A 24166-nucleotide genomic window follows, 5' to 3' on the forward strand; every position below is an offset into this window, starting at 1 on the left:
ACTAAACTATCCCTTGGGCCTCAAGCCTATTCTTCCTGTGATTCCTACCCAGGTGAATGGTACACTGCATCACCCAAGCCAGAAGCTTGTGGGTAATATCATGAAATTTTATTGTGTATATGATTTATACTTCAACAAAGTTGATTAAATGAAAAAAAAAACATATTATTAGGCATAGAAGAACAAATGTTCAATAAACTTCAGTTTGCCTTTTACAATAAAAAGTCCCCATGATTTAGAAAAAAAAGATGTAAGGAGCAGATTGAGGTAAATGGCGCTGACCCAAGTCTGCAAGGGGAACTAGTGCTTTGGGATGCTTCTCCCACTGAGCACCTGGTCTGAGTTTCAGGATTAGAAGGAGCCTCATCAGTCTGGACATAGGGCGCTGATGATGAAGGTGGTGCACCCCCAGGATGAGCACAGAGCACCCACCCCTCACTGCCGCTGGACTGCATGTCCCAGACGCTCAATGTTTCCTCTTGAGGTGGAGTCAGCGAGTGAGGGCAGGCCGGGCAGGGAAAACAGGTGGTGGAGGACTATGCACAGACTCAGGTAGGGGTCTGCACCTGGAGTTAAGGCAAACTGGTGTACCCAATGTTTAGTATGGATTTGAAAATAAAGACTGGTGGTAGAGCCTACATTTCACTTGGTCTTGCTCCATCAACTAAAGCAGGACCTCTGACCTCCCCTCCACTTTAAAGTTCACTTTTCAATTATTTCTTTGAAAATATCAAGCAGGTTCTTGCACATGCTCACCCACATGTCATTTCAGCTACCTCTGGCGTGGGCCATGCCCCCATCCTCTTCCTGTGCATCGCCTCCTGCTTCTGCCTCCCCTGAAGTCCACTGAGGGCCCTTCCCCACTCTCATTGTATCAGAAGCTCATGTGAAGTATTAACCCCCAGACCAAGGGGAGTCACCTTCCACAGATATGAAAGATTTCAGCACCATTTTCTCTCCACTGCTGCTGCTGCCTTGGTGCATGGATGCCTGAGCGTATGGATGTCAAGGCTGTGCCCTCTAAGCTGCCAGACATGTCTGCTCCTGCTGCTGCTGCCACCGCTGCCGTCCTTCTGCCCTCAGCCCCCAGCAACACCTCCCCTGCATGGAGAAACACTGAGCCCTCGGGATGCTCAAATCTGGGCCTTTTAGTGCATCTAACCCCTCTGTTCTCCTGACCTACATAAGACCCTGCTATTTTGTGAAAACTTCTCTTTCAAGCTACTTTTCTACTTACAGCTCCCTCCCCAGAACTCAGACATGAATCCATAGGGGTTAGACCTGTGGAAAATTCTGAGTGATTGTCACCAGTCTCTACTCAGCCTTGCCCCACTCCTCTAAGATGCAGTTCTTTGTTCTTGGGCCCATCTTGTTGTCCCACTCTCTCCTCACCTTAGGTTGAGTCCCCAGAAGATACTCAGGCTCTCATACAGAAAGACGTCCGCTAGTCCTGCCTACCAGCCCAGCAAAGATGACTGCCAGAGATGCACATGGCTGAGGCCCCAGCCCTGCCCACCATTTCTGGAGCTGTACTTACATTTTGTTTATTTGAGAAACTCTCCCCTCCATCTGGATGCTGCATATGCCCATCTCTCAGGGTCCAGCTTCGTCCCTGCTCTACTGTGAAGATTTCTGTCTTCACTCCCTGTGACACCCTGCTCTGCCAAACCTCAGAGGTCCAAATCAGAGTGTTCATGTCACAAATGGGGGAGCTACTTTTAATTCCCATCCAAGTAGCTGCGTTGATGTCCGAAGGTTATTGCCAAGTCTGCAGTGAGTAAGAGCAATCAAGTGATGAGAAAATAATCAAAGGGGTGTGGACCCTCTTCCCATGGACACACCCTACCAAGGTCTGCCTGTGCTCAAGTCACAACCACCAGATAAGCAAATATACATTTAATACTCTTTTTTAGATGTTTACCGTCCGGTGTAAACCATTAAACCGATTTTGTGTTAAGGGTTGTCATTAAATTTTAACAAAAAAGAAGCCATTCCGAGTACTAAATTATGAATGAAATTGTCCCAAATCCCTAATCATAGCTATCCTGAAATATAATTTTATGTATTTGCCTAAAACTCCTTAAAATGATAGAACATTGCCTGATTTCCCAAAAGCTGCAGTTAGGAGACTGGTCTAGGCTAAGTGATGTGAGAACACAGTTTGGTTCCTACATTACTGATTCTGTTAACATTTAATTTTGATGGTCTCAATTTAAATTCTACCTTTAAATGAGCCCAGTAAGGCCCCACCTAGATTAATCATTCTGGGAAATCTTAGAGTGCTTATTATCAAAAAGAACATTAAAGATGTATATAAGTATATTCTTCCCTGGGAGAGGTCAGATATCCATGATTTAGTTGGTTAGTTAAAAAAAAAGAAAAAGAAAAAAGGCCTGCCATTGAAAAGGCACATGGCATGAGTATGTTATGAAGCTATATGGTATAATGAAAAGGGTCCTGAGTATGGAGAAATAAATCCAGGTCCACAGCCTAATTCAACTCTTGCTAGCTCTGTGCTTGGGAATAAGCCACCTTCAGTTGCTCTATTGAATTTTAGGATCACCATCTGTGAAAATGGACCTGCCATCTCATGGTGCTCTTGTGAGAATCACCATGAGAAGATGAACAATTGACTTTCAGTTGTCCAAAGGGTATAAATATACCTACTGAAAGAAAACAAAGGAAATTGTCTTTTTGTCTTGCTTATGGTTTCCTTTGTTGTGCAAAAGCCTTTAAGCTTAATTAGGTCCCACTTGTTTATTTTTGCTTTTATTTTCGTTACTCTAGGAGGCGGGTCAAAAAAGATCTCACAGCATTTTATGTCAAAGAGTGTTCTGCCTGTACTTTCTTCTAAGAGTTTTATAGTGTCTGGCCTGACATTCAGGTCTTTAATCCATTTTGAGTTTATTTTTTGTGTATAGTGTTAGGGAGTGTTCTAATTCCATTCTTTTACATGTAGCTGAACAGGTTTCCCAGCATCACTTATTAAAGAGGCTATCTTTTCTCCATTGTATAGTCTTGCCTCCTTTGTCATAGATTAGGTGACCATAGAAAAGACAACCCTCAGAATGGGAGAAAATATTTGTAAATGAAACAACTGACAAAGGATTAATCTCCAAAATATACAAACAGCTCATGCAGCTCCATATCAAAAAACAAACAATCTAATCAAAAAATGGGCAGAAGACCTAGATAGACATTTCTCCAAAGAAGACATACAGATGGCCAACAAACACATGAAAAGATTAAACAACATCACTAATTGTTAGAGAAATGCAAATCACTATTATTATCTCCTTTAATAGGGAGAGTAGTGAATAGAAATGCAACATCATTAATTATTAGAGAAATGCAAATCAAAACTACAATGAGGTATCACCTCACACCAGTCAAAATGGCCATCATTAAAAAAATCTACAAACAATAAATGCTGGAGAGGGTGTAAAGAAAAGGGAACCCTCTTGCACTGTTGGTGGGAATGTAAACTGATACAGCCACTATAGAGAACAGTATGGAGGTTCCTTAAAAAACTAAAAATACAACTACCATATGACCCAGCAATTGCACTACTGGGCATATACCCAGAGAAAACCATAATTCAAAAAGAGTCATGTACTAAAATGTTCATTGCAGTTCTATTTACAATAGCCAGGACATGGAAGCAACCTAAGTGTCCATCAACAGATGATGGATAAAGAAGATGTGGCACATATATACAATGGAATATTACTCAGCCATAAAAAGGAATGAAACTGGGTCATTTGTAGAGACATGGATGGACCTAGAGACTGTCATACAGGGGGTTGAAGTAAGTCAGAAAGAGAAAACCAAATATCATTTATTAACACATATATGTGGAATCTAGAAAAATGGTATAGGTGATCTTATTGGCAAAGCAGAAATAGAGACACAGACATAGAAAACAAATGTATGGACACCAAGGAGGGAAGGGGTGGGTGGGATGAATTGGGATATTGGGATTGACATATATACATTATTGATACTGTGTATAAAATAGATAACTAATTAGAACCTATGTATAACTCAGGGAATTCTACTCAATGCTCTGTGATGACCTAAATGGGAAGGAAATCCAAAAAAAGAGGAGATATATGTATATGTATAGCTGATTCACTTTGCTGTACAGTAGAAACTAACACAACATTTTAAAGCAACTATACTCCAATAAAAATTAATTTAAAAAAAGAAAAAGAAAATAAAGGGAGTAGTGTTACATTAATCAGGTATTGATAAATAATTAAGAATTTTATGACTTTGATATAATTATCTCAGATTTTGGAACAGAAAGTTGAAAAAGGAATAAAGATGCAATGCCATGTAACTAGGGAATTCTGGATCTGAAAGGACCTCAGAGAGCACTCACTCCAGCTCCCATTCCCCAGACACCCATTTCATAGAGAAGGAAACTGAGGCACAGAGATACTGAGAAGACACCCTAAGGTCTCACAGTGCTATCCACAGAGCGAGGACAGAACTCAGCCTGCTGCTTCCCAGGCCCTGGCCCCTGTGTCTACAACCATTAAACCGTGTCCATAATCCCATGCATAAAATCCTTTGCCTGTGCCTATGTCTACCACCACCAAAACATATTACCCAGTTTGATCATCTCCTTTAATAAAAATTAACCAGTTGATTGCAGTACCTTCCCTTTGCACTGTGGAAACAGGGCCAATCTGAGGACTGCCATTCACTCAATGTAAGGAGAAAGACCTTTTTCACAGATAAGAGAAAGACTCATCACAGATTTATCTGTGTTCTTACTTGTGCCCAAGAACTGTGCTAAACCCTGATAGAAAGCTGAGTACTCAGAAGGTTCCTTCAAGTAGTGGATAAAGACCAGTGGTGACCACGTAGCTGGAGACACATTAAAGCAGATGTAAACAGATTGCAATGGAAGCTTTGGGGATGGTGTAACCAAGGAGCCAAGAGAAAGTGGACAGTGAACCCTACTTCACCTGGACAAATGACAGGTTACAATGTTAAAACATATATAAAAATTTAAAAGGCAAGGGAAGAACAGATTTCCTTTAAATATGAGAATTCTGCAGTGATGAGCCGCAGTTATGTAATTTTATAACCACAGTTTGAGTAGCTCACCGTGGCCTTCCAGGACCTGGATCACGTTCAGATCCCAAGAACTCTGTTGTTAAAGCCAATTGTACTTTAAAACCCAAAATATTCCATAATAGCAGGAGATCATTCACCTCCCTGTGTCTCAGTTTCCTCATCTGTAAAGTGGAGATGACAATAATAGTGTCCCACTGATGGGGTTGCTGTGAAGATTAACTATCAGAGCATGTCAAGGGCTTAGAACAATGCCCGGGACAAAGTAAGTGTTCAATAAACTTTGGCATATCAGTATGAGAAGACCGATTGTCACTGAAAACTCACTTCTTAATATGAAGGTATGAATGCCAAGGGAGAAGATGAGGGAAGGTGCATCAGCCAGGGTTAACCAGAGAAACAGAACCAGTGGAAGATAGACATTAAGAGATTTATTGCAAGGAATTGGCTTATGCTGTTGTGCGGGCTGGCTGGACAAGTCTGAAATCCCTAGAGCATACCCTCAGGAAAGGCAGGCTGGAATTCTCAGGCTAACTGAAGTTAAGTTATGGCCCAAAGGCAAAATTTCTCCTTCCTCAGGGAAGCCTCATTCTGCTCTTAAGGCTTTCAGAGGATTGTGTCAGACCTACCCAGATTATTAAGGAAATCTCCTTTACTTTGAGATTTCTTAACAGCTTTATTTAATTGATACATAAAGAATTGTACATATTTAATGCATATAATTTGATGAGTTTGGACATATGCAAACATATGCAGACTCATATGCATATGAGTTTGAACCTGTGAAACCATCACCAGAATCAAGGTAACAGACAGATCCCACACGTCCCAACATTTCCTTATGTCCTTTTGACTTGTTTTGCGATAAAAACACATAACATGAGATCTACACTCTTAAGTTTTGAAGTGCACAACACCACATTACAAACTATAGGCACAATGTTGTACAGCAGGTCTCTAGAACTTACTCATCTTGTGTGAGTACACCCATTGAACAACAAGACCCCAATGCCCCCACCCCTCAGCAACCTCTATTGTATTATCTGCCTCTATAAGTTTGACTGTTATAGATGCCTCATAAAAGTGGAATCAGGCACTAGTTGTCCATCAATGACTGGCTTATTTCAGTTAGCATAATGTCCATCCAAGTCACAAATGGCAAGATTTTCTTCTTTAAGGCTGAATAATATTCTATTGTATGTATATACCACATTTTCTTTAGTCATACACTTGGGTTATTTTCATATCTTGGCTATCGTGAATAATGCTGCTGAGGTTAGCATGGGAATGAAGATATCTCTTCGATATCCTGACTTCAGTTCTTTGGATGTATACCCAAAAATGAGATTGCTGGATCATATAGTAGTTCTATTTTTAATTTTTTGAGAAACCACTATACTGTTTTCCATAGCTGCTGCACTGTTTTATATTCCCACCAACAGTTACAAGGGCTCCAATTTCTCCATATCTTTGCCAACAATTGTTATCTTTTGGGTTTTTTTAATAATTGTCATCCTAATAGATATGAGGTGATATCTCATTGTCATTCTGATTTGCATTTCCTGATAATTAATGATGTTGAGCATCTTTTCATATACCTGTTGGCCATTTGTATATCCTTTTTGGAGAAACATCTGTTCAAGTCCTTTGACCATTTTTTAATCAGGTTACTGGGGGTTTTTTTGCTGTTGAGTTGTAAGAGTTCCTTATACATTTTGGAAATTAATCCCTTATCAGATATGCAGTTTGCAAATATTTTCTCCCATTCTGTAGGATGCCTTTTCACTTTATTGATGGTTTCCTTTGCTGTGCAGCAGATTTTTATAGCTCCTGTAGGAGTTTGATATAGTCCCACTTGTCTATTTTTGCTTTTATGCTTGTGCTTTTGGTATCATATCCAAGAAATCATCGCCAAGATGAATGTCAAGAATATTTTCCCCTGTGTTTTTTTTCTAACAGTTTTACAGTTTCAAGTCTTATGTTTAAGTCTTCTATCCATTTTGAGTTGATTTTTGTGTATGGTGTAAGGTAGGGATCCAAGTTCATTTTTTTGCGTGTGGATATTCAATTTTCCCAACATCATTTGTTGAAGAGACTCCCTTTTCCCCATTGTGTATTCTTGGCACCCTTGTCAAATATCAATTGACCATATATGTATGGTTATTTCTGGGTTATCTATTCTGTTCCATTGGCCTATAGATCTGTCTTTATGGGAGTACCATGATGTTTTAATTCCTGTGGCTTTGTAATATATTTTGAAGTGATGTCTTCAGCTTTGTTCTTTTTCTCAAGATTGCTTTAGCAATTCTGTGTTGACAAAATTCAACACTTTTTCATGATAAAAATGCTCAACAAACTAGGAATTACCTCAACATAATAAAGGCCATATATGACAAGTCCACTGCTAATATATTACTCAATGGTGAAAATGTTAAAGCTTTTTCTCTAAGATTAGGAATAAGACAAGAATGCCCTCTCTTGCCACTTCTTTTCAACATAGTGCTGAAAGTCCTAGTCAGAGCAATTAGACAAGGAAAAGAAATAAAATCCATCTTTGTCACTTTCTAGATGTCTAGTCAAGTCACTTGACCTCTCTAAGCCTGTGACTGATACCTGTGAATGGTGATAATAATATTGTCATTTCAGGGTTATCATACAGGATTAGAGACCATAAACACAAATGGCCTGGGTTCATAAGAGATGATCATTTAGGACAAGCTCCAAAGTTTAACTTCTTTTAGTTCAAAGATTACCTATTGTTAACTGTGTGGTGTTGGAAAACTTACTTCACCTCTCTGTGTCTCAGTTTCCTCATCTGTAAAATGAGCATAATGAAAAATTGTTCTGGGTATTAAGTGAATTTACATATGTAAAGTGTTCAGAACAGTTTCTGGTACATAGTAAGCACTATATATGTTGTAATTATTATAATTTGTTGTTTTGTGGTTGGCAGGGGGAATTAGGTAGACAGGAAGCCTGGACTTTCGTCTCAGCCCTGCACTGGGTGAACTTGCAGGAGTCACTTCCTTTCTCTTCCATTAATTTCCTTCTCTGTAAAACGAGGGAGTTGACAAGACCATCTGTCGAGCTCAGACATTTTAAGATCATATACCTAAACTACACTGTGAGCTGTAGGAATGCGGAAGGCCTCCTGACTTGTAGACGGTTTTGAGCTGCCGCTCTGTCACCAATCTGTCAAAGTTTCCTTATTGATTCACACCAAGAACCTGCCTCTGTCTCAGCTTTTCTGCAGGGCAGTTGATCTGTTTACTTTTCACCATGACATGTTCCTCTGTCAGCTGTATCAGAGCTGTCATAAGCCAGCTTCATGGCAGGGAGAGAAAGACTGTGGTTTTATTTTTCTGCCTCACTGTGTCTTCTTTCCTCTGGGACCCCTCTGAGAAAGGTCGAAACAGAATTCTGCAACTGCCATGATGAGAAATGCCACTGATTGAAGAAGCAGGGCCCATGTAAACAGCGATGCCCACCCCCCAGAAGGCCAGGCCAGGAGCCCTGTTGGGCCTGACTCATCATCCAGCCCAGGGGGTTTCTGCCCCAGAGAGAGCAAACGTCCTGAGTGTTATGGTGGCAGGTGGAAGGAGGGCAGTAACTAACCGAAGCATGACGGGAAATCTGAGAGAAGCCAGAGATGGCAGATAGGTGGTTTTGCTTGAGATCTGGTGACAAACCAAAGTACTATATACATTCCCTCTTGCTTTTCCTATAGTCTAACAAAGAGATTAAAAGAAACACAGTAAAACACAAGGGAGTGTTGAAAAGACTGCTTTGGCCCCTTTGCCTTTTTATCTGCTTCCCCCCAAGATAGAAGACTGAGTATCTAAGTGTCAAACTCAGGTGTCCCAGGGCTGTGTTCACTACTGGGCACAGTTAAGAGCCTGAGAGGCAAGGTCCCAGAAACACACTTCCTTCTCTTTCTGTGCCCAGGCTGGGCAGGCTTTCTTTTGCTTCTGGCTCCAGGTAATGACTGTGTGAGTGTCAGGGTCAGTAAGGAGGGGCTGGCAAATAGAGAGAAAAACCCCTGTCATGAGTAACTGAGATCAGTAGACAAGTGTTTGACAGTGTGATGTTCACAGTGCACATCCTGAGTGATGTTTCCCACTGGGTGGATGTTGATACAATCCACTGTGACAGAAAATAAATGAGTAGGAATAAGTTTGGGGGTGGGATTATGTTTCATTTGGGGCATATTTCATTTTAGGCCTGTGTGGTATCCCACAGGTCAGAAAATAGATTTATAAACCAGGTTTTCCAGGAGGGACTGGCCAGTGGGGTCTTCATCCCAAGAAAGAACCAGGCTGCCCCTTGAACCCCAATATTCCAGGGAAAACCTCTGAGTAAATGTCTCCTTGCTGCCTCGATCTTATCTGAGTTCTGGGGTTCCTGGCTGCAGATCCCTGGTTTAAGATGTAGAAGTGATATCTGATGTGCTTGAAACCCTAGTCCAACCTCCACCCTAGAAAAAATGGGGACTCCCTCTTCATCTAAAGATGTGAGACCAAGCAGAGGGATGGCTACTGATTTAATCTGCATCACTCTGCAAAGTGTTACTTGCAAGTCCAGAAGTTAACCTTAGCGCTGTTAGATGGAGCCCTCTTGTTGGAAGGTCGCATCCTAGGTGTGATGGATGCCTGCTTTTTACCAGTGTAACTCACCTCTCACTGTTTTTCACCCATTTTTCGTGTGGGTACAATTAAAGATCTCACTTTTTGCCCTCTTACTTGTTTTTGTTAGCATCGTTCTTTTGCCTTCAGAAAAAAAAAAAGAAAATGTGACTCATATGATCAAATCATTAAACATAAGCTGCCACTGTGGAAGCTACAGGCATGGACTCAGGCACCTGATTCCAGCTGTAAACCACAGAGGCTCTCTGCTGTGGGAAAAACAGCACTGGAATTAGAGTCAGGATACCTGCCTTCAAATCCCAGGTTTTTCATTAACTGGATGGTCCCTTTGGCAAGTGACTTATCTCCTTTTGGTCTTACTGGCCTTATCTGAAAAATGGGCAAATTATTAGTCACTGCTGCCTCACAGGGCTGCTTGAAGATCGTGACAAAAAGGCTAAGTAAAACCAATGGAAACCAAAGGGATACCTCTTCCCACATGCTGTCATCCTAGACTTTTGATCCAGACCAACTGTCCTTCATCAAGTCTTCCTCATAAAGTTTGCATTGCCTTCAGCTGCTGTGGATGAATTCTTAAGTTTAAAAAAAAATACTTATTTTCTCTTGCAGTGCATAGTATGGGACTGGGACTCCAATGGCAAACATGACTTCATTGGAGAATTCACCTCAACATTCAAGGAGATGAGAGGAGTAATGGAAGGAAAACAGGTACATGGTAAACCCTTCATGGCATTTCCCCCAGACTCGCCTCTCACAATGCCTCCTTAGCACCCAGCTATACACAGAGCAGCTAGAGGTGAGACATTAATACATGATTAAACATGGCCAGGAGGGAGCATGGTGGGAACTGAAATCTGGGTTCTAGTGCCAACCCAGCTCATAGCAATTGGTTGTGACCTTGGACAGGACCCTGCTCCAAGGTGCTACAGTTTCTCCACTGGCAAAATGGAAAAGTCAGATGAGAAAGTTTCTAATTTCCTTTAGCTGTGTAGCCTTGGACAAGTGACTTAATCTCTGTGCGCCTCAGCTTTCTCACCTGAAAAAATGAAGGTGATAATGGTACTTACCCGGTAGCATTCAGTGAAGATTAAATGAGATAATTCATGATACGCACTTGGCAGGGTGTCTGGAACTTCCAAAGTATGTGTTGGTGTTATTATCATGTTGCAGTATTCTTTCTAGATCTACATTTCCATGACCTGGTGGCATTAATTACACATTTAATGCTTTGGGCAAATTATTTGATTACTCCAAATTTTTATTTTGGGCACCAGATTTTCATCTAGTTTCACCATTTCACTCTTACACTCTTGATACCAAGACATAAACCCAAACACTACCACATACCACAGGGGCACATAGGGATTTCATTGCATCACACAGAAGCCTACACCTCCTCTGTGTATCTCTCAGACACCCATACTTTGATGGATACATACATACATCTATTGGTCAGTTGCTGTCATCTGGACCCTGACCACGTAACTTCTTCTCTGATCTGTTCAAGATTCACCTGCCCAGCGTCAGCTGCAGAACCTGAATCTCTTTGCCTGAGGGCTTTCTGTGGCTGCTGGAGCCTGCTCTGCCCACGTCTACCACAGGCTGGACATGTTGGGGGAGTCGTACACATTTCAGGGAGCAGCCCTCAACAAATTGCTAGTGGGAGATGGGATATAAATACCCCAGCTCTCTTGCCCTTCAGGTGGCAAAACTCTGAGGCATGCTCTGTGAAGTTGCCCAGAGTTCCCCAGCAGGAAGCAGCCCTGGTTGCCCATAGGGGCACCTGAATGGATCACATACCCCTTTTTGGCTGCTTCCTTATTTCAATTCCCCACTCTTCTATTGTTCCTTCCTGGTATTACCTCCCAGATGAATTACTTGGACTTAAATCCTTGCCTCGGTGTTAGCTTCTGGAGGAAGTCAAACCAGTCTACCTGCCCTCCTTACTCTGGGAGCCACTGTCCCCATAGAACAAAAAGGAGTGACAGCAGAGAAAGACTTTTTCCCCTAAAGACCCTGTGCCTGGCCTGCTCAGAAGTGCTGCTTGGGGAAGATTGTCCCAACTCACTGTTCAAGTTTCCCCTTTCAGATGTAAGTCAAGATGTAACCAGACTGGATGGAAATAAACTAACGTTCTTTAGAATCAGAGGCTTAATCTGAATCAGGCCATTTGTTGAATACCTTCCTTTGGCCTGAAAAGTCAAGGGCAGCTTTCTGCATAGCTCCCACAACCTGCTATATATGCTGTTACATACCCAGCACTGCAGGAAACTTGTCAGACACACAGAGACCTTCACCCATGAGCAGGCTTGCAGAGTTTCAGTTTCAGGTACAATGAAAGCCAACACTAAACTATAAATAAAGTCACTACCCAAATAACTAGGAATTTATCCAGAGATGTTGTTGCTTCTTTGAATGTACAAGACCAGGCTCTGTTGAGCTAATAAATCAATGACAGTTATCCATACCACCCACTAGAGTTCTAAAGAGTTTTACGAAGATTTGCCTTGTTCTGCTTTACAAATAGAAATAGCCAGACCAATAAACATGGGAAACACTTCATCTTTAGAATCCTAGGAGGATATTATAGCATACATCACAATTGAATCACACTGAAGTCTGATGCTTTCAAACAAACAGAAGTGACTCTTGAAGTCCCTCTGAGGAAATGGATGTGAAGCTACTGTACCTTTCTGTATCACTGAGACACCAGAAAGGTTTTGGTGCAACCCCTCAGTCCCTATTCTGGCACGTTTGCACCCAGGGAACTGTTCTATTATTTATTGACTCCACTAATATTTACTGAGGAGCACCTGCTAAGTGTCAGGCTCTAGGTGTGACATGATTGTGCATCAGAGTAAAATATAAATATGAATCAAGTAAACAAAATATGTAATTATACATTGTGACAAATGCTATAAAAACCTGAGTCAGTTTAGTTATAAAGGTATAACATAGAAGAGATCACCTGAAAAGGTGACATTTAACTTGAGGGCCCTTAAAGATGAAGTGAAGCCAACCATGTAACAAGCAAGGGAACAGTATTTCAGCCCGAGGGAACAACATTGCAAAGTACTGAGTCAGGAAAGAGCTTGTTGTGATTAAGGATCTGGAAAGAGACCAGTGTATCCGGATCAGAGAAGGTGAGGGAGCCATGCATGAGATGTGGTCAAGGACAGAGGCCGAGGCCAGGAAAAGCAGATTCTGATAGCTCGGAGAAAAGAGTTTAGATTTTCCTATAAATGTGTTGAGAGCACACTGAAGCCACAGTCTCCAATTTAGTAGCCACTGGCTACATACACCTATTTCAATTTCAACGTGAGTAAGTATAAGTTAAATTAAGTTAAAATTTCAATTCCTCCACCTCTTTCTCTCTCTCTCTCTCTCACACACACACACACACACACCCCCCAAGTGCTCATGTGACTAGTGTCTTCCACATTGATAGGTGCAGACTTGGAATATTCCCATCATTGTAGAAAGTTCTATTGGGCAATGCTGCAAACGGGTCTAGGCTGGAGAATGACGTTAATTTTTTAAAGATTACTCTGGCTAGTGTGTAGATAATCAGTTACAGAGAGAGACAAGAGAGTGAGGCAGGGAGATCCGTTAGGAGGCTACTACCATGGGCAGGACAGGAGGTCGGCAATCTGGGCTGAGTCCCCCTGGGAAACTCCTCTCTGTTCCAAATGGGACTCACTCCTGCACTTGTGCCTACACATCTGGGGTAGCTGAGATGTTTCTCCATGTGCTCTTTCATCCTCCAGGACACCAGCTTAAGTTAATACATGGTGAAAATGTCCCAGCAGCAAGAGGAGGGCAAGCCCCAGTGCACAGGGGCTTGTCAAGCCTCTGCTCATATCACTTTTGTTAACGTCCCATCGGTCAAAACAAGTCACCTGACTAAGCTCAGAGTCATTGTGCACTGGGAGGAATGGGTCATTGGCGCCAATGCTGTATCAGTCTACCCACTCACATCTGCCTCAGAAATTGCTTCATTTTCAGATACTTCCAATTGTCAGAGAGTGAAAATTTGTCTTCTGAGTAGAAATCCAAGGATCTACTCCCATAGGATAGTGGGCAGGAGCATTCAATGACTCTTGGATGTTTGACTTTGTCAGTGGTCAAGGCGCAGTTGGCTTTGTCCCCTGAAGCCTTCTGTAGGCTGGAAGGGTTGAGATCTGTTCACCCTTTCGCTCCCAGCTACCTTCTCAGTTCTGATTCTACCCCTCACAGAAGCCTCTCTGGCAATCTAATGTGCCACCGTTGTGACTGTGTCAATCCATTATTTTAGTTTTCTGTGAAGTTAAGCAAACTTACCATCATCCCCACCAGCTTTCTGTAGCCAGTATTCAATGTCCCTCAGTTTTCCTACCTCTTAAGTCAATTCCCAGACACTAAGACTCAGCATTTGGGTTACTCAGCTGTGTTTCCCCAGATCTCTCCTTCCCTCTGCTGCTTAATTTGATCCCATTAATAGCAAACATATACAAGTGTCAGGCACTGTTCTAAGTGTATTACAGGGGTTAATCATTCAATCCTCACAGTAACCCTATGAGATAGCTACAATTATAAGCTCCATTTTACAGAGGAGACATGCAAGGCATAGAGGAATCAAGTAATTTGCCAAAGGTCACACAGCTGGAAAATGGAGGAGCTGGGATTTAAACCAGGCAGAGTAATGTCAAAGTCTCCCTCTCCACCACTCCTCCTTACTGCCCCTCCAGATGTGAGGGGATCAGCTAGAGACTATGGGTCAGCCCTCAGGTCCATCTGCAACAGTGCCCAGGGGCCTCGTCACAAATGACTCCACTTCTTCCTGAGCTGGCAATCATGCTATAACCTTTCTTGTTTCAGGTGCAGTGGGAGTGCATCAACCCCAAGTACAAAGCCAAGAAGAAGAATTATAAGAACTCAGGCACTGTGATTTTGAACCAGTGCAAGGTATATACATAGCCCCTGTCTTCCAGGGGTATGAAGCTAGGGCTGTCTGGGAAGAAGTCTACAGGTTATGTGGACAGAAGGAGAGAGTGTCAAAGAGATATGATCTATTTTAAACAAAAATCAGAAAGTCAAGGTATTAATGGACATACACTGTAAGCATGGGTGGTCTTGGAGCTGTGGTAGGCCAATGCCACCATCCCCTCCACAAGGACAGTCCTGCCCCCAAAGATAGGAGAGTCCTGGTCTGCCCAGGGCAGCACCAGAGGGAGGTCCCCAGAGGGGGTCACCAACATTTCTAAAGCGTCTACTCTGTGCCTATCCCAGGGTTCGGTGCTTTATATGTGGCACCTCCCCGGTGCCAAGAGGGTACCATGAAAATAAGACAGTGGGGGAAAATTAAAGGGCCTAAAAATTCCTCCCAGAGGGGCTCTAACTTCGCAGAAAATCCCATCTGGGAATAATTTTGCCACTGATTGAGTACTTACTATGTGAAAATAACTATAATACGTTCTGTTTACTCTTATCACAACCCTGAGATTTCTACTTTCAAATGAGATTGTGTAACCAGTTCATCACACACATGGTAAGTTTAAGAGCTGAGATTTTAGTCTCCATCTGTCTGACTCCATGACATAAGACTTACGTGCCATCCAGTTTCTCTCTCTATATATCAGGTTCCTTCACTCAGAGTTGGCCTTTCCTGGCTGCCAGGAGCTGCAGGAGCTCATCCTTACATAACAAGAGAGTAACGGAAAAGACTGAGGGGTCTGGCTTAGGTCACATGCCCATCCCTTGAACCAATCACTGGAACTAGGAGATAATGCTTATGATTGGCCATCTGGGGTCACTATTTTAATAATGGCTTTTTTTTCTGTATTTTATGATGCTTTGACATCTTGGGGCCTTGCATACTGGGGAGGAACTGCCCCTCCCAGGGTTACCTAATTCCTAAAGGTAGCAATCCACTTGCCTGTGAGCCTGTCTTTGACATGCAGACCAATCCATCCAGAGCCTATACCCCCAGCCACCCCCTTTCCTGAACTCTCACACACCAAGCCAATATTCTGCCTGCCCTGTATCACCCCAGAGCCAGGTTTCAGACAATTAGAGACCATCCCTATTGCCCAGAGCCTCGTAAGTTACTCAAACTATTGAATTCTAAACCTGTTTAACTGCTTACCATGCTTCATGCATTCCTTCCCACAAAAACCATGATAAAGATTTTTGCCTGTGCTTTCCCCTCATTCCTCTTGCCTCCTGACTGACCCTAGTGCTTCCCTGTGTGGCCCCCTTGTGTGGCAGGACATGCCTCCTGTCCCTTGGGGAGCTGTGAGTAATAAACTCTTCTTTCAAAGGCAGTTGTCTCTTGTCATCTTACCTACCTGTACAGACCAAATCCTAGTACATTCAGAATAGACCTGTGACCATCCCTGTGCCCATAGCAGCGGGAGAAAAGAAGATCCAGATGAGCCAGTTCAACTGTCCATCTCTGTAAGGTGATTGTGCACATATCTGTTTTGATCTAAGAGTTCGGCACTCAGAGGCCATGGTGATAGAACTCATTTTTTTGGTGTACAGACAGTAGTAGGGTATCCCAACTATCAGGCGAAGCATTGCCATAAGGAAGCCAGGAGCAGGCACTATTCAGGGAGCCCAGTAAATATCAGCCCTGAGACAAGTCTGCCAATAGATGTGTGCCACCTGGAGGTGGTGCCTGGAAACTCTACCATGGGGTTTTATGGGTCAGTCTCTGAGAAGCTGCCCTGAGCGTCAGATGGAGTCTGAGAAGTGAGGGTCAAAAATCAGCTAGTAGTTGTCCTGGTAAAAGGATCCAGATTGTGAGCTCAGTGGCTGCATGTACCATGCCTGTTTCTCTCATCCCTGTATCCCTAGCATCCAGTGCATGGTGGAGGCTTAATAAATCCTTGTTGAATAAATAAGTAGATGAATGTCACCAAGACTCAAGCATCAGAATCATAATGAAGCAGAAATTAAGACTAGAAATCAGTAAGGTGTGTGAGAACACAGATGCCAGGGGTTGGGAAGAAAGCAGGGACCCTGCTGACTTTCCGCCTAGAGGTTGAAAGGATGGACTGTGCAGTCAAGACCTCCATCATTTGAGTTCCACCTCCATCATCTTAGCCTCAGTTTCCTCATCTATGAAATGGGCACAATAATAACAATAGCATCACCTTCACAGGCTTGTTCTAAGAATTAAATGAGGTAATGTATGTTAAGTGCTTGGCATACAGTAAGTGCTCAATAAATGTTAATCCTTGTTGCTCATGGCATGGGAGAAATCTCACTAGCTGGCAGCTGACAGTAAAGACCTTCTCAGGTAATTGTGATCTTGAAGCTGCCCATCTTGATTACTGTGGTGTTAAGAATGTTACCAGAACTGGGACTTAGACACAGGCAGCAAGACTGAAGCCAAGTGTGAGACTTCATTCATTTCAAACCAGTGGTGACCCTTGAAAACACAGTATTAGTCTCACCCCAGAGGCAGAGGCTGATTAAAATCATGTGTAAACCAAAAGAGAGGGTAGCAGGGGATGGATGGCTACAGCCCTCACAGGCCCATCTAAATTCAGCATTGCTTTCTTTCTCTCCTTTCATGGAACAAAATCAGCTGACCCATCTTTTTCCCACAGATCTTTCTCTGCTTTTTCCTCTACATCAGCATAACCCCAAAGTCTAGGCCTCTAATCTATAGGTACACAGATCATACTGTTCCTAATACAGTTTCCTCTCCTCCTCCCGTGCAGATCCACAAGATGCATTCTTTCTTGGACTACATCATGGGTGGCTGCCAAATCCAGTTTACAGTGAGTTGTTTCCATATTTGTCCTTATTCAGGAGTAAGGTTGGGGAGTGGTGCTGGGTGTGGGGCACGAGGAGACAAGTCTGTTAAGACCCTGGGTCAGCTTTGCTCACGTCTCACCGCTGAAATATCATACAGTAACATGTTTTTACAAGGAGGTCATACTTCTGTTTTCCTCAGTGAGTATGGTTTTCAGTGTCATGTCAGGAAATTCCTGCCATTCAACCTCAAGTGGTTCGGGTAACCAGCCTAATGCTTTCCATTCTTTCCATGACTACGTGAGGCAGGAGGCAGTGGGTGGGTTGCCAGGTCCCATCACTGCGGGAAAAGGGTGGGAAGGAAGTGAGCCACACTTGCGCATCCCACTGGACAACTGCAGACGTCTTGGTTGTGTTCGTGTGGCCAGACCACGAGCGTCCATGTCATGCCCAATGGTCAGTGCCAAGAGTAAGCCATCCAAATGGTTCATCAGTCAATGAGAAAGCGAATTCCAAAAGATTGGAGAACCAGTCTTGCAAGGTTGAAAAATAGAATGAGTGAGTGGATTGAGGATCATCTCCTACATGGAATCTGTGAGCCCATGGGATTTGCACACTCCTAATACATACTGGAGGGTTGGGGTGGACTGGGTCTTTTTTAAGTGCCCGGGTGGGCCAGGGTTGTGAGTCCATCTGCCCTGGAACAATTTACTTTCAGTGGCTTCATATTCAAAATCCTACTAGGTTTAGGCAGACATGACCTGCAGAAAGAGAATACCCAGATGACAAGGAATAGATCTGCTAAAACCTATGGGAAATCAACGTGGATGTAAACAAGAGGAATCCAATCTGTGCAGCATTTGTTCCTCATCTTACAAAAGTGTACTTGTGAAACTCAGCCCTGTTTAGCTCCCTAGACAGGCTCAGTCATGTGAGGAAGGCAAGGAAATTGGTTTGAGCCCAAGAAAGTAGACAGGAGCAATGTATTCCCGAGACTAGGGATAGTGGTACCCAAAGGACTAGAAGGGGGTTCCCCGAGGGGTTGAGATAAGGCATCTCCCTAGACAGAGGCTTGTCCTCTGCTATAACCTCAGAGGGGTCTACCTATGTCCTGCCTAAGCTTAGGCCATTGTTCATTTGCCCCTGAATACTTACAGGAGTTAATTATAGATTTTGGTCATTTCTTTGAAGTCTAAGTTTCTCTAAAGACACACCCAACCAGCACCTGTCCCCCCACTCCCCCGCCGTATACACACTGGCATGTTTAGAAGGTAGCAAACATGTGCAAACACCCCTACCTCCAGCTGTCCTGGGCAAATGGAGGTGGAGGAGCCAGCAGTGTCACAGAGGAGATAGTGTCCCATGATCTTAGGCAAAGGAGTGATGCAGAAAACTATTTATAGATTTTTCAAGGGAAAGCTCTATCGGTTTGGGTCTGTTTTAGATTCTATAGATCCCATGCTTTTGAACAACTCTTCATTCAGCCTTCAGGGGCTTGCTTTGCCCTTGGAGTTGGGCTACAAAGAATTGGCCCCAGGGAAAACTGAAGTTTGACCCCAGAATGTTTCCAGCTCTACACCCTGACTCATGAAGGGGAGGGAGGGGAGATCATGTGGCCCACCTGACAGGAGGATTGCTCTCCTGGCTTTGTTTTCCCCTCCTTCTCACTTTTGCTGATGCTCTCCAGCTGGAAGGGACCACCTCAGTGGTTCTCACTATCACCTTCCCAGCCCCGGCTTCTCAGCCATCCAGGGTCCACGGATCGACCTGCGGGAGGTCTGGAGTGAGTCTGGAGCAAGGCATGTGAACAGGGGGAGCATGTGCAGATAATTGCTGAGGAGACCAGACCATCAGCAGTGCTTGCAACAAAGCCCTTCCTCCTGGAGGGCTCCAGGCCGAGGACAAAGGAGAATGTTGCTAGGTGTTCTATTTTGAGCTTTCTATTAAAGAAAACATACCAGCCACCTCATTGTCATTTTCCTCTAAAATTAAGTCAGCTTTCCCATTATTAATTTCTTATTACTCAAGCAGTGCCATCTAATGTAAATGATAAGCTGTAATATAAACTATTAATAACAAATTAACATGTCTTAATAAATTTGATATTTATTATATGCCCAATCATTTTATTGAGGCCATCTGGAAAAATGAAGGGAATGTGGCAGAGGGATGAGAAATGAGAAGAGGGCTTCCTGGCTTAGAGACAGGCAAAGCAGAGGGAGGGAGGAGCGAGGTTCCGTTGCAGTCACCCCACCCCTGAGCTCTCCAGAGTTGAAATCTCCCACTGGCACAGAGGAAGGCCTAAGATTCCTAAGCAGGCCCCAGAGCTGCAGCCAGGATGAGCCTCTGTCTCCCTGGAGACAGACCTTCAGGAACCAGCAGTGGAATACAGTTCTGCATGTTTCCTCCCCTCCTCATCCTTCTCTGCCCTGCCCCTGTGCCCAGGAGGCCTTCCTCTTCAGGTGCATCAGCTAAGCTCTCCTGCTCATGGATTTTGGTTGGATTTGACCAATGGTAGGCAGCAGCCAGAGGTCAAACAATAGGAGGAGAATGAAGTTGGGACACTTCTTCCCCACTCTCTACCCACCAGGCTGCTGTTTGGCAGTGACCACATTCCTCTAAAGAAGGACACAGTTCCCTTCAGGTGTCCTGCCTTGCAAACACTACTCTTACTCGGTTCTACTAACTGCCCCTCTTGACCCTTTCTACTCAGCCTCCCTTAACATTTTAGAATTGTCCTTTTATTAAATTCTTCTCAATCATCCCTTTTGAGTGGACCATTTGCTTCCTGTCAAGACTCTGACCAATACACACTACAAACAGGGGTGAGAAGAAAGCTTTAGCACCTTCCACTGATGCCTGGAGCTCCTGGTTCCACCTTAAGAATATCAAGAGTAGAGCATCTTTCCCTTCAGGTAGTAGGCTGATATAAGTTGCTCAGAATACTTCTGTTGAATGGTGGTGGATCAAAGCCTAAATCTTCAAGAAGAGATAAGGTTTAGGGAAAAGAAGAAATTGGATAAATAAATGTGATACTATGTTTTTGCCTTAAAAAGCACCCCTGTGAACTTAAATATTTATGCATCCATATATTCTAATGATAAATGCTGAAACCTTACTTGGGTTAATGTGAATATACAGGATATATTTAGGGGATTGTTGGGGAAATGGTTTGGATTGAGAATTTGAAGGGCTTTGAATTTTGAGGTAATTAGGTGGATGTGGGAATGTTCAGAAGACTCTTGGGCAGGACTCGGGAGCAATCAGGCACATGCTTTAGGGAAGTAAATCTGGGAGGGCTTCATGAAAGGGACTCTGAAAGAAGACATTAAAACCCACTGTAGCCATCCTGGTGATGGGTAGTAAGAGGTAACTAGAGGGGCAGCAGTAGGAAGGGGCACTGTGGAAAGAGAGTCTACTAGCCTTGACTTATGATACAGGAGGAGATGGAAGGCACGGGAGAATGATGAGTCCAGGATGACTCAAATCTTTTGTGCCTGAAGACAAAGCATGGCAGTCCCATTCACAGAAATATGGAAATCAAGAGGAGCTGCCAGACAACAAGATGAACTTCCTCATGGATGCGGTGGAAGTATTTTCAGGTATCCCAGTGGAGATAACACTTATACGTACGGACCTCAGTTTCAGGAGAGAGGTGGAAACTGCACATACATGGGTCTGGAGGAGATGGCTAAAGAGAAAAATACAGAAAGACAGGGGGCCTGGTGACAGAATATTGTGGAAGATCTGCATCCGTCAGCAGGGGAAAGAGGGGCAAACAATAAAGAGATGCCAGAGGGGGAGGTCCCAGAGGAGTCAGTAACTCAGATGATCAGGAAGAAGTGTTACAGGATCAGGGGCAATAATCTCATATGCTAAACAGAAGATAGAAGGTGAAGAATGAAAAACGGTGACTGGGCCATGTGATGAGTAGGCCCAAATCATCTTCAGAAGATCAACTTCAGCAGAATGAGACCGGAGACCCAGGAGGTGGGGTGTAACAGACAGTGAGGAAGTGGACACAGTGGGTGTAACTACTCGTTCAAGAAGGCCGACAGTGAAGGGAAGGCAAGAGGTGGAAAGGAGGGTGGCAACCTGAGGATGAGAAGAGGGGAGTTTTAGGCTATAAAATAAGCAGAGAAGGCCCCGGGGAGGGAAGGATGTAAAGGATGCTAAAAAAGAGCCCCAGTCGATGATTCTTCCTCTTTTTTGGTCACATGGACCATTTGAAATCTGATACAAGATCTATATCCTCTCACTGGAAAGTGCACACACCCAATTCTGCACACCATTTCAGGATGTCAAGGGCACCCCTGAGGACAACCTTTGTTCCTCTTGTGAATCTTTGAGTCGTAAGGACTCCGGGGCAACAGTCGTGTTGTGGTCTTGGAGGAGCTGGGCAGAGGTGAAGCAGAGACTTGAGGGAGAGAGATGGGTTCCATGTGTTTGGCACATGGCACAGCAGCTAAAAGGAAAACCAGATACTAGAATTTCATATACAAAATACACAACTACAGACAACATAGACGAGGCCGACTCCATAAGATATTTGAAGAGAAAATGGTAGAAGAATTCAATGTTTCTTTTGAAAGTTATTGCCTTTCCAGATGCAAAAAAATGTTCATTGTAAAATGGATTTTCACAGAGACAGGTTGTAAGCAGCACAAATGTCCAACAATAAGGTAATAGCTATATAATCGCAGGTCCTCATTTAGGTGGACTATGGTAAAGCCATTTTAAGTGATAATTATAATGATTGGTAATAACATGAGGGTATGTTTATGTCATAGTGTTAAGTGAAGAAAAAAAGAACATAAAGCAAAGCTACCCTACGATTACAACTATGTTAAATGTTTATATATAATTATATTGTATGTTTTATATATAAATTTTAAAAATATTTTGCATATATATATATTGTATATAACTAAAAAGAAAAAATATGACTTACCAGACTAGTAGAATCCTGAGTGATTTTTTTCTTATTATATTCAGATGGCCCTTTTTATTATTTGTAATTTTTTTTAAATTAAAGAGGGTATTGGGCTTCCCTGGTGGCGCAGTGGTTGGGAATCCGCCTGCCAATGCAGGGGACATGGGTTCGAGCCCTGGTCCAGGAAGATCCCACAGGCCGCGGAGCAACTGGGCCCGTGCGCCACAACTACTGAGCCTGCACTCTAGAGCCCTCAAGCCACAGCTCCTGAGCCCACATGCCACAAGTGCTGAAGACCGCACACCTGGAGCCCATGCTCTGCAATAAGAGAGGCCACCGCAATGAGAAGCCTGTGCACCGCAAGGAAGAGTAGCCCCTGCTCACAGAAACTAGAGAAAGCCCGCGTGCAGCAACAAAGACCAAACACAGCCAAAAATAAATAAATAAATAAAATAAATTTTTAAAAATTAAAGAGGGTATTGCTTTCCTTTATCTCTGATTTTATAGTCTACATTTTAATAATATAATATGATATAATAAGTTGAATGTGGCTTCTCCCAGATTAACCTTGAAACCTAGGAAAAGATCACCTCTTAAAGGTCCTCTCACGTCATCTTTTCTGACCCTAACACACTTGAGACATCCTATGCCCAAGCTGTGTCTCAGTTTAAGTTTTAAATCCTGATTTTATATCCCACACTAAACACTGACGGATTCTGGTGTAGAACCCTGAGAAATGAGAATGAGTCCTGGGATGAAGAGGAGAATGCTTTGCACTCTCCAGGAAATGAACCAGGCGACCTCTGGGGTTTCTCCCATCTGGCCTAGGTTCCTATTCCTTTGCCTGCTATAGGGTTTTGAGGAAACAGAAAAGCACAATAATTAAACCTATTATTTAAGAAATAGTCCAGACTAAAGAGTATCTCCACCTACAAGTCTTGTTTTATAGGTCCAAATTGTATACAAATCTAAAAAACAAACAAACAAACAATAAAAGCTGCCCTATAGCAGGTGATATCACAAAGGTTGCAGAGAGATCAGGCAGCTAACCAGAGATGGGTTCACAGCAGCTTTCCCCAGAAAACATCTGGGAGGTTCTCAAACGGCGCATGTTTTCACTGGCAGGGAAGGGATATGAGGCCTGGGCTCGTTTCAGGTAAGAAGCTAAAAATGTCCAAGGAAGGATACTCATCGTTAGTGTCCAGCCTTTTCTGGAAGCAGTTCCCCACACTGGGGACTTGGCAGCATGGAGGAAGCAAGCATTTTGCTTTCTTACTTTACAAGGTTCTGCAAAACTGCTCCATGGCTCTGCTTAATGAAGAGTGAGACCTCCTGGGCAGAAGGGGAAACAAAGAAGGCCTGTTCCTGGGCTGCCCGCTGGGAAGATGGGAGCGCACATCGGAACCGCAGGCTTTCCTGAATGCTTCATAGCAGAAGATGAAAACGGCAGCTCTGCAAGCCCGCCACATTAAGGAAGCCAGGAGTCGGGAGCCTCCTCCGCAAACTGGCATTTTTCAGTCATTTTCTTGCTTTTATTTCTCAACTTAATCCCATCTTTCACAGCCTCCGTGTTGCTTTTTAAAATAAACCTAACCTTTCTCTCTGTTCTTTTTGCACTCTTGCTAACTTAAAGAGCGCAGAGAATTCTTGGTAGAAGGCCACCTCCTGAAGACAGAGATTTTATCTCCAGCCTCATCAAGGAGACTTCAGAAACCATCAGTTGCCAGGAAAGAAAAAATATCTTTTAGCTGCCTTGTACCTG

General features: G+C 43.3%; 1 protein-coding gene across 1 annotated transcript in view; it reads left to right on the plus strand.

Moving 5' to 3' along the window:
* CPNE4 (copine 4) overlaps positions 1–24166 on the plus strand; it is a 611972-nt gene that overhangs the window by 558439 nt on the left and 29367 nt on the right. The window contains exons 8-10 of the mRNA XM_061193684.1: positions 10338–10436; positions 14586–14672; positions 17438–17497. Of these exons, the coding sequence (XP_061049667.1) occupies positions 10338–10436; positions 14586–14672; positions 17438–17497 (246 nt within the window). The remainder of the gene's footprint in view (positions 1–10337; positions 10437–14585; positions 14673–17437; positions 17498–24166) is intronic.

Source organism: Eubalaena glacialis, chromosome 6 (assembly GCF_028564815.1).
Source record: "Eubalaena glacialis isolate mEubGla1 chromosome 6, mEubGla1.1.hap2.+ XY, whole genome shotgun sequence".
NCBI lineage: Eukaryota > Metazoa > Chordata > Mammalia > Artiodactyla > Balaenidae > Eubalaena > Eubalaena glacialis.